Raw genomic sequence first — 12,261 nt, 5'->3', positions numbered from 1 at the left:
GAAAGAAAAGATCAGGAGAACAGAAAGAAACAGGCTGATTTTGAAAGGCTAAATCAGAATTGGATGAAAGTCCAGGAAAAGTTTAGAGCCTTGGGCCATCCAGACTGGATGCCAGAAAAGGAGAAAAAGAAGATAGGAATAGTGACAAAAGTGAGAAGATGGTTGAAGAAGTGGAAGTGTTAGAAGAAGAAACCCAAAGGTCCTTTTCAGGGCCAGCCATATTTCTCGAAAAGAGAATGACTTTTCAATTGCCTACCCCTTTTTTTTTTTAAAAAAAATCCCATATTTAATTCCCCTTGTCCCTAAACAAGCCCAAACTCTATTCCCCATGTTAAATTCCCCTTGTACGTATATTGACCCACGATTTATTCCCATGTTAAATTCCCCTTGTACGTATATTGACCCACGATTTATTCCCATGTTAAATTCCCCTTGTACGTATATTGACCCACGATTTTTCGCCATGTTAAATTCCCCTTGTACGTATATTGACCCAGGGGGGTCTGTAATGCTAATTCCCATTGTACTTATAGTATCCCACCTTACTACTATCGTAAATCTGGCTTTTGTTGACTAAACATCACTCACTGCTTCCACCGATGCCGACGTCCACGTGATCAGCTACTCAGCTATCCTATGTGTCCAGCGACGACATAATCAGAAATGAATGGGTATTTCATGTCTCAATAGCAACATAGGCACGTAAACACCCGAAAACCTGCAACGATTTCTATTCGTTATGAAAAACACATTCAGTCTACATTCTTAATAAATTTTCGTATTTTACATACAGTACTCCGCAAATTACTCGCCCATTTTTGTACAAGTTAAGTTCAAGTAGGAATGTTGAAGGTGATCGAGGGTGAAGGATGGTCGAGATTCTTCTGATAGGTATAAGAAAGACATACGTACAAAGGTAAATCCAACCAGTGGATTTGTATTAATCTGGCGTATATTTGTTTTAACTGCAGGACAATTATGTAAACTAGGTACTAGTTAATTATGATTAATCATGTCACTCTGGATAAATAAAGATTATTATTATTATTATTAATTATTATTATTATTATTATTATTATTATTATTATTATTATTATTATTATTCCTCTCCGTCAAGGATGACTTCACCTAATAATGGTCGCGTGAAGGGACAACATGTGAGTACAGAGATGGAACTGTAACAGGATGAAGCTGGGCTGGGATTGAATTTAGCGAAGACCAAGCATGACCCGCCCCTCCCATTCTGCCTGAAGGATCCCTCTAAAACCTTCTTATTCTCTGCGGACCAGATGGTCCCAAAGATCTGGTCCTTCCTTGCGAATAGTCGAATACCGTCCTCTGCGCCATTGTGAACATTGACTCCATCATCCGGGTTATACGAAACCCCAGAATTATACGGTTCCCCATTTACAAAAAAAAAAAAAAAAAAAAAAAAAAAAAAAAAAAAAAAAAATTTACAGCTGAAGATTGCTCACGTAACGTGGACAGCTTCCTTTGAGAAAATTCGTTATATTTTGATTATACAGTGTTTAATCTGGGCTATAAGTCACCTGACTGTAGTCAAATCTAAGACCAGTGAAGGTTGGCTCGATCAACAGGAGTCTGGCGTTTTATCAAATAGAACATGACGAAATTGTGCGTAAGCATGAACTAGCTGAATCCATATTATAAATATACACAAGGAGTGCAAATACTGTAGGCTTACACAAAGTCTCTCTCTCACACACACACACACACACACACACTGATGAAAATCTCCTAAGTGTGATCTTATAACACGCATTAAACCAGACCATGCATATTTCTCGAGAAAGAGCGCAAGAATTTGGAATTCTAAGTTGTTCACAATTTCTTGAGAAATGGCTTATTCCAAGTTGTCGCACAAGCGTATTAAAACTGTTGCAAAGGTGTCCGCGTCTAAAGTCGTCTGCTTTAATTTTAGAACTAACTGCCATTCTTGTTCATTTACTTGTTTATAATAACTGGGCTGTCAAGTTTTTAAGGTTTGTAGTTTTCATTTCATTTGATGACGTTGATTGTTTTCGTAAAGTGGCAGGGTATATCTGGAGACTCGACTGTGGCGAAATTGACTTTTAAGTAGGATGATTCATCAACCACTACTAGTGTATGAAAGGTTAATAAGGAAATAATATTAAATAAACTTAGCATGTCATTTTTAATGCTAAAGATAGGTGGTAGTGAATCGAATAAACGATGATCGTGTTTAAGACACAGGAGCTCGTATCGTAGTCCTACAATGTAAGACATGGCACATGTTGGTTTTGTTTTAGTGCTATCACCCCCCAGAACAAAAATATCGGGTGATGTGTCTTACGTTGTAGGATTACTCATATCGTTGCGTACAATGTACCTGTCATACATGTTCAGTGTAGTTTTTAAGTTATATAGTACATGCATGACAGGCAAATTGTAAGTAACGATACGAGTCCCTATGGCTTAAGATTGTAACCTTTTTGCATATAGCTGGTTGATACAAGACAAATGTTGAAACAATCAATAGCCTGAAGGAAAAACATAATAGCGACAAAAGTTCTTCAGATTACTCCTTAGTTCGAGGCTATGAAGTGATCCAGCAGATAAATATATTGGCAAAGACAAAAAGATGACTGGAGTTAGAATGTATGTTTTTCAGGAAGTTTGGCTAATGATAAATTTATTAGGCCTATGACCATGACATACAACTCAAGATTATCGTGGTGGATTTTTCCCCAAATAAGACATGAGATACCATATTTGGATAGTCTGCTATATGTTATTCACGACAGCCATTTTTACTATGATCTGTTTACGTTTCCTAATAAGGATGAAATGTCCAAATATGGCCTCCAAAAAAGAGAGAGTGAAAAAGAAAGTAGAAGGTTAATGCAGTTTTACACTTATTTCTGCAATATTTGTATTAATATAATATATTAATATATTAAACAGTAGCTGTAATGATTAAATAAAAGGTAATTAAATCTTATATTGAACAAAAAAGGGAAGAAAAGGGAGGAAAGAAAATGAAAGAGTGATGTTTCCAGAAACATGTTCATAAAAGGTGGGTATTTAGCACCATCAGCCACATATAGAAATAAGTGTATGAAATTCTGTCAAGAAAAGCCTTCTATAAATCACAGGTGCTCAACACAAACTTGATGTTGAGAAAAAAAACAATAATCTGAAGGAAAAAAATCATAAAGCGTGACAAAAATACCTTAGATTTTTTACCTGTTCTGACATAGGACCCAGTCTACCATACATTATAAGAGAGAAGGTATATAACTTCCAAATACTTTGTTCCACCCATGACCCTTGATTTCCTTCTGCTGTTTCTGTCCTTAAAGGCACACAACCATACTCTATGGCTTGTTTTACTCTTGAGATATTTTTCTATTCATCAAGCCAGTTTGAGTTTTCTGCGTTGTACCAAACTGAAGTTACAGGCTACAAAACGTGCGAATTTTGCCTGCCAAGACAACATTGCACTCAAGTGACAACCGGTGAAAAGAGCTACATGTACCATGTTTGCAACTCTACGATACATCCCTTTTTTAATTACAGAACAGTGCTAGATGCAAAAGTAAGTTTTTACTTACCATTAACTCGATTCAACTTTAGGAATCCTGTTCCATGGAAGAATTAGACATGTCTTCTTCACTATACGTACATCGTATACAAGCAACTCTCATTTTCAAAATATGTATACTATGCGGCCCACACACGAATGAAAAATATCCAAACATTGTCTATAAAAAAGTGTTTACCTTCTTACCAAAATCAGTAGCATTGTGTATGAGAGCAAAATTCAGAAAGAGTCAAAAGTTGCTGTTCCAGAACAGCTTATTAATAAAGCTTATTAATTAGGGAAGAGTGTGATACCGCTAGACTGAATATTCTGCTCAGATATTTGAGCATTGAGGAGAGAGAGAGAGAGAGAGCATATTTTCATCATTAAAGAATAACTGGATGTGAAACCTTACATACAAAAATGATTGTATATGCTCTTAGAATATTTGAAGTTTCCTGCTCTGGATAACAGTATCTTATTTGTGGTTTTGTTTTCATTTCATAGCTTGTTTGTACATCTGTACAACAATTGCATCATCTGCTACAAGAACACGAGAAACTCTTTTGATATAGTGGTAGTAATTGGATGTCATTTATTGCAAAATCTGCATAATTTACAATATTTGCAGAATACAGGATTGGAAATAGATGATAAGTCAGCAACAAAACTTAAATTGACAGGTAAAGTGTAGTCTTAATCATTTACAATTAGTTTATTGTTTCATAAATGTTAATTGTTACAACTCTATGTCTTAAAATATGTAAGAGAAAGAATGTTTTAAGTAAAATTAAGAAGTTATATATTTCTCTACAAGACAAAGTGAAAACTCAAGAGACATTTTCAGTTTTTGTTATTAAATTTCAGATGATCCTAAATGTCCCTTAGAACGTTCTGAATGAGTTCCAGTAGTCTTGAATGTCCAGATATAACACAGTGATACAGTGCAGAATGTTAATGAATTCAGAGTAATCTAAAAGAATAACTTATAAATCGAAAATTGAACAATCAATTTAGTAACTCCAGTGAATAGTTGAAATAAATATTTCCTCTCAGATTATATTTTGACATATCTGTAAATTTGGATCTATTCCCACTGACTGACCTGAAACAGGAATGAATTAATCATTTATTTTCATGGGACTTAGTTTTCATTGCTTTGAAAAACAACCCCACATTTTCATAAATTTGTGGTTTTGCCTATCAAAGTTTGCATATTAGTAGTGATTTAACTTCATTGTTTGACCTCTACAAAAACCCTAAATAAATAAAGACAAAAGTATAGAACTGTGCTGATGCAAAAGGCGGCCACTTTAGTGTTTAAAACAATACAACTTCCTGCATGAGCATAAAGCGGAGACCTGACCACTTCAATACTTTGAGTGTTTTCATCTGTTTGTAAGCTGATGCAGCTAACAGCACTAAAACAGTATTATCACCTCTGTGAGCGCAAATTAAATACCTGTCTAGATCAGTCAGACTCACTTACATCATGGTTTTGTCTGAATGCTGAACATCAAAAGGAAGACAAAATCACCAAAATGCAAAGATGTTAACTGAAAACAGTGAAATCATTCCTTTGTTTGCGCTAACTTCATGGGCAGACCAACTTTAGTCTCTATACCTGAAAGTAAATAAAGGGTACAAAGAAGAATTATTGTTAAACTAACACAACTGGTATGCTAAATAGGTCATGCAAGCCATCACCAAAAAGGAAAATGCTGTTGATGATTAGTGTATTGTATATGTGAACCTTGCAGCCTCATTAATCAAGCCAATTCACACTGAATGGATAATTGTAGCAAACACAACAATGAGTGAAAAATTGGACCTAATTATTAGCAATTTTGAAAAAGCTGGACTTGTTTAATTCTGCAGTTTGGGGATTATTTATCTGACAGGCATTTGTGTGTATCATAAGATTTGACTGACATGATGATGATAACAGTGGCTTGGTCCTAAGATTGATGAAGTGTGAGCTTTAATACTCTTCAGTAATTAGTGTGTGTATATATATATATATATATATATATATATATATATATATATATATATATAGTTTCATTAATAGTAGAGCTTCAAGCAATGGTTCTAGTATTTTGCTGGCTTTTTGTTCTTTTGAATTAAAAGTGCATGGATAAAATGAAATATGCTTTAAAGAGGATTTCGATAGTTTGATTTGAATAACTATTAAATTTAATTTTCATATACATGTAGTAGTATTTTTTATTATTATTTCTATCATTTTCAGTGTTCCTTGTATTAGAATACCTTATGCTTTTTCTCATTTATATCTATCTTTCCTTATCTCACATATTGATTTAAGTCAGTGAGTGGAAATTATAGCTTCCAGATTCCTTATCACTATGGTTGCACTGGAACAATATAAAATCTTTGATAGTTCTTTTTTGCAAAGGGTTAAAATAAAACAAACATGTTACAAGCTAATATTTTATTACCAGATTTGAGTATTGACGATTATTTATACAATTTTAGTTTCTTTCTTAATATCCTGAGGAATGAAGCACGGTCACGGTAGGGGTTATCATTACATGTGGCTGATATTTTGTGGAGTCTTTAAAATTTGTGGCTTGGGGTAAGAATGAAAACCATGAAGATTGGTCCCCCACAAATTTCTGATACTGCAATATTTATTTATCAAATCTTTATTTTATCACATTTTCATCTAACCAGGATGTGAATCATTACAAAGGAAAATTCCTTTCTAGTTGTAAACAAGACTTGGCCTAGAATGTTACAACTGAAATGTCAGGTAAACATTTTATTTACAACTTACAACCATGGACAAAAGTTAGCTAGATAAACATTCTGTTTGCTTATTTAGAGTACAACTTGTAATCATGTTCAAAAGTTAAGCAGACAGTTGTTGTTGTTGTTGTGGGGTTTAACGCCATTTTTCAGCACACGATAGGCTATACATGGCGGCCAGTATTAATGGTGGAGGAAGAACCTGGAAAGAACCACCGACCCACGAGAAGCTACTGGCAAGCTTTCTCACATACCCACATTGGCTGAATCTTAGACTCGAACCGCCGAAGCACACAGTTAAATATACATAACATTATACGACACATCATGGTATCCCAACATATAACACATAGTAGTGTGATAAAATACACAAGAAAATATCCAGTTATGAGGAAGGAAGTGGAGAAAAAAAAGTTTTTGGTAGAAATATTTCTTGGTTACAGTGCCAGAGAAATGATTTCTGTAGTGTTTGCTAATCACCCTCCCCCCGCCAGTGGTTTGATGCCCATTCCTCTTCAGATTTTAAAAACAAAAAGCATGAAGGATATAAAAAACACACAAAGGTATTGTCAATAATGGGTCCATAACAGTGATTCTCTTCATGTTTCAGACCAGACAGTTTTAAGTGGGAATGATGAGTCTGCTCACTTTAATTTTCCAATTCCTGGAAGAACCCAGGGAAACCCTGGTATGAACCACCAACCCTCAGGAAACTACTGACACATTTTATTTTTGTTGGTGCGTGTTTGTTTAGAATGTTATTAAAAAGTCCATAGCACATGTCAAGAGCAGTGTTAATGTCAAAAATATTTTCAGTCTCACTGGGCATTAATGTCTGAATCAGGTCATGAAAGGAATTTCTTTTTATCAAAATGTTTCATGTCTCTATACCTTATTTCTGTGTGATGTCCAACAAACCGACATGGAGAGTGTCTGGTTAAACACACTGGATCGTCACTTATGGGATAAATAGGCACATGCATTTGACTACATTTTCTGGTCTGTTAGTTTATGGTCAGTAAGTGTAACACTGTTTTCAATTATCATTTTGGGTTTATCAATCATATGGGATAAAATATGTCAAGAAGGAATTTTGACATTTTTGAAGAGGATCTTTCAACAGATCAATATTACAGTCACCTATAATTACTTATATTATATTATAATTTCTTCATTTAGAAAGGCCTTTTCAGTTTCTACTTTATCAACCCATTCAGAAGTGGAGCTTGGGCTTCTGTATGCAGAACAGAGAAGTAATTGTCTGGATTGAGGAAGTGATATTTCAATCCAAATTGCTCATTTATTGCCTATTTCTAAATACTCCTTTCATCTATTGCTTAATCACTCTGCAGTGGATAGCAGAATACCCCTCCATGACCATATCAGTATAATTCATACCGACCATACTATGTCTATCATACTATACAGAGTGACAAAATTACCCAGATTACTCCTATGACCTGTTGACCACTTCAGTGGCTAAGTGGTTATAGCATCCACCTCTGATGCAGGAGGTCACCAGTGCAAACCCCGGCAGAGTCATACCAAAGACTATAAAAATGGTACTAGCAGCTGTCTCACTTGGCATCAGCATTAAGAGGTTAGTGCTAGGGCTGGTTGGCCTGGTATTAGGATAATGTGACTGGGTGGGACATGATGCTACATGTCTGCGGCATGATACCCCAGTGCTAGACATCACTGTAAATTGCCACACTGCAGACATCAAAGCAGTAAGACTGAAAAAAATTGTTAAAGCTACATTAAAAATCCAAATCACACACACACACACACACCTATGACATGTTCTGAATAAGGACCCTATCATATAAGTAGAAGTATGATAGACAGGGTCCATTGTCAGAAGGGGTCATAGAAGAAATCTAAAGAAATTTTTTTCACACTGTGTGACTTTTTTATCCTTCAGCTTAATTTATTGCTTTTTTCAACATTCAGATTTTATCAGCCATCAGTGATTAAGGAAAGATGTTGAACTCCACTTGGCACTAAACAAGTACATGTCTTAAATTTACGGCTCCATCCAATGCTTGTAAAATTGAGAACAAAGTGAGTGCTGCTTTTACAAGCCAAGGGTTTATTGGGTCATATGCACTGAAATAAAACTTGGGAAATATCACATTGGGAATTAAATATTTTATCTCCTCAAACAATGTGTTTACTAAGCAAAACAAAAATATTAATACAAATACAGGTTGTTATTACTTGTACCAGAATAGAAGCAGTATGCTTGTTAGTAAAGATCCACTGTAAGCACCATTGATGGACACTTCATTTAATGATGGGTAATATTTAATTTACCTATAATATTTTAACATTATTAAAATCCACACAAATGTAGATACATATATTGTATAATGAATACCATCATGAAATGAATAAACACAGTGGATACCATACTTGCAATTCTGAAATAGAATAATGACATCAGAATGGAACATCGACAGTATTTTTGTGTACTGCAATTATCTCGAGTTTCAAACATTACCCTTAGATTTATCAATTTTCATTTTTTGTAAGTCAGTGTTTCAGGACAACCCATTCTTTGCTTAAATTGAATTTTCAGTCAAATAAAAACTGTTGACTTATAAGCGAGTATATTATGGTATTAAACAGAAATAAAAGGTTAATTTTGGGTATTGAAGGATGCAAGTACATGTACATCTGTTTGGACACTCACACAGGCACAAATGTTATTGCGATGTTGAGATTCTGTCAAGTCAGGCTCAGAATAGTCAAGAAGCCTAGGATCTGCATGTTTTTTTTTTAATTTGAGTCAACACTTTTGCCAAGGTTGACTCAAATTAAAAAAACAAAGGACTCGTGCCAAGAAACTTGAGATCTGAAAAGCAGGCACTCATCGTTTTTCAGCATTTAGATAGGGTGTTATGAATGAATAAATAAACTTCATCTAAGCAAAATTGCAGAAACTAATGAATATTGATTGTTCTTCAGCATTTCAGTTGCATTAACATCATGAGTGACACACATCGAATACCATCATCTTTTCCCGTGAATTATGAGGCATCTTCAGGGTTTGATCATCCTGCTGTAGATCAAGCTGGAGAGAAAACTCCACTTATTACAACAGCAGTAAGAACAAAGGTACATAAGGACCTGTCAGACTTGACATCAATCAGAAACTAAAACGAAATAATGAAGTCTGCAATTTATCTATTTTTGCATGAAATATTTCTTCTTCTTTTTCTTCTCCTAATTCTTTTTCCCACTCTTACAAAAAGTTAGTACTGCATATTTTTGATGCCATCTATTTCTCATCCATCAAATCCATGTGGTAACTTGTAATGGGCAAGAGTGGCAACATTTTTTCTTTTTTTCAGCCCCCTCATCTAGCGTACAGTGACAAAACTAAATATGTGTATATACAACTGTATAAAAATTACATGTGTATATGTACGACTGTAGAATTGAAGATGGATTAATTATAACAGATTCCAAGTACAATAATATGATTTTCAAGGTCCATATAGAACCAGACTATTATAAACCGAACTGTGTTATAAGCAACCAAGTCTTATATTTGAAGAAAATTATGCATGTTTCCAAACAATGTTCGGAGTGGGTGGGATGTGGGTAATAAAAGCAGGACAAAAATACGGTCCTTCATTGGCACAGTTATCATCTTCAATCAGTGCATATTAAATGAGAAATACACATGTAGTGAAAATGGAGATTGTATATATTATATTTTACTTTATTCAGAGAACCATACATTGGTACATATACATATATACTGTTTATATATGCATGTAAAGCATGAAGAGTATGAACACAATGTTCTCGCCTACTGATCTAGTCATATGTGGTGAATCCAGAACACAATGAATTCCATAGATAATATGCACAGATTTAAAATACAAGGGAAAAAATGGCAAATTATGCATAGAAAGATGAAGCACATTTACAGTTCAATGTGTCCCAATGAAAATAAATGATGTTTGTATAAATTTCATACTACTCAAATTTTCTCATCTGTGAATTGAAATACTTTATTTTTTTGTGTTGAAAACTGATTGATTTTTGGCTGCTTTCTGTTAATGTCATGTTTGCTCTTGGTCTTTCATATTCCTCAACGGACGAATTCGAACACCAGACCTAATCCTATCCAGAGCTTCTTTCTTGTCTTTAACGGTAATAACTTTACGTTTTATGTCCCATTATCAGTTGTAAATGTCCACTAATTAACACTTTTACACATGTTCATTTTAATGACTACAGCAAAAATAATTGTCAGTCAACAATGGGGTCATTTTACTTGGGAATGGACGATATTATTCACTGGTGAACTGATTGCGTTTGACTTATAAATTCAGTTTAGAATCTTTTATTAACCACTGCATCTTTTTGGTGCTTGGTTGTGTAAGCAGTTAAAACACCAAACATATGTTGGAAATTTTTTTGAACAACGATTGTATACAGAATACATTGAAGACAAACAAAGAATACTCAATGACTTTATGGTCATTGGATCAGTAATACATTGAAGACACAAAGAATGCTCAGTGACTTTATGGTCATTGGATCAGTAATACATTGAAGACAAACAAAGAATACTCAATGACTTTATGGTCATTTGATCAGTAATACATTGAAGACAAACAAAGAATACTCAATGACTTTATTGTCAGTGGATTTGTAATAATAAGATTAATACTTATGAACTGACATTGTTTGACAATAAACTGAAGATCAAAAAGTTATCAAAAGGCCCAGCCATTGGTTCAGATACTCATATTTCTGATATTTACTTTAACACAAAACTTTGAGAAATTCACAAAATTTTAAAATTACTAAAGCTCCACCATGATTGTTTTATATCTGAATTCATACATAATCTCTTCACCAAAATGATAACTGTTTACACATTATTTTTCATACTTTTAAGAATTTTTTTTTCATGTATGAAAAAAATATGTGTATATGATATTTCAGGAGCCATTCCTTGATCATCTTATACTCAAATTCATACACAATCTCTTCCCCAAAATGTTAATAAACTGTTTACGTTATTTTTTGTACCTTCAAGAAGAAACTGATAATTTTTTCATGTGCAGGAGAAAAACATGTATAAAAAATTTCGGGAGCCATGTCATGACTGTGTTACATACAAATTCTTGTTATAATGGAGCATGCTATAGTGGGGTCAGACTGTACATTCCTTAGATCAGTGTTGGCCCTTGGCAGTGGTGATGGCAGGGGGTAATTACATGTACATATATTAGCAATTTAAATCAGGCAATTATGTAAAAAGGTTGCAGTGGAAATTATTATAAATTATTATTTTTAAAATTATTGTTATTATTATTATTATTATTATTATTTTAATTGATTTCTTCTTATGAATAGAAATAGAATTGCTTTGCTTAAATATAGTCAGTTTAGTTACGTGAAGAAATCAGTTGAATAACAGACTACTTGTGGCATAGCGTACTGCATGTCATTGAGTGTCATAAATTTCTTGTCAGGTAAACTAGCTTGTGATTCAAAGAATGTTACTACACAGAGAAAGCATTGCTCAATTACACTGCTACGGGATGACCCACTGGTTCATATACTTCTATTACTTTACAGAGAAATCGATTCTTGATGGCACTGCTATGAGATGGCCTACGGGTTCATATACTCAGTGTTACTACACAAAAACAGCATTTCCCAATGACACTGCTATGCGATTACCTTCTGATTTATTTACTCATTTTACTACACAGAAAGCTTTTCTTAATGACACTACTATGGGATGGCCTACTGGTTCTTATACTCATGGTACTACACAGAGAAAGCATCTCTCAGTGAACCGCTATAGGATCACTGATTCAAATACTTAGATGAAGCATTTTTCAATGACGCTGCTGGAATTCTGCTTTGCTAGTCAGTCTAACCTGTGAAGTGTT

General features: G+C 34.1%; 1 protein-coding gene across 1 annotated transcript in view; it reads left to right on the top strand.

The window, feature by feature from the left end:
• Positions 1-1,892: 1,892 nt before the first annotated feature.
• The window catches only part of LOC149780970 (solute carrier family 49 member 4 homolog), a 95,091-nt gene continuing 84,722 nt past the window's right edge, over positions 1,893-12,261 (top strand). Inside the window, exons 1-2 of the mRNA XM_089938080.1 lie at positions 1,893-2,003; positions 9,305-9,454. Of these exons, the coding sequence (XP_089794206.1) occupies positions 9,326-9,454 (129 nt within the window). The 5' untranslated portion in view covers positions 1,893-2,003; positions 9,305-9,325. The remainder of the gene's footprint in view (positions 2,004-9,304; positions 9,455-12,261) is intronic.

Source organism: Sinohyriopsis cumingii, chromosome 16, assembly GCF_028554795.1.
Source record: "Sinohyriopsis cumingii isolate HCF-2022 chromosome 16, ASM2855479v2, whole genome shotgun sequence".
NCBI classification, from domain to species: domain Eukaryota; kingdom Metazoa; phylum Mollusca; class Bivalvia; order Unionida; family Unionidae; genus Sinohyriopsis; species Sinohyriopsis cumingii.
Note: the sequence above shows the minus strand (reverse complement) of the source record. Positions and strands in the feature narration are given on the sequence as shown.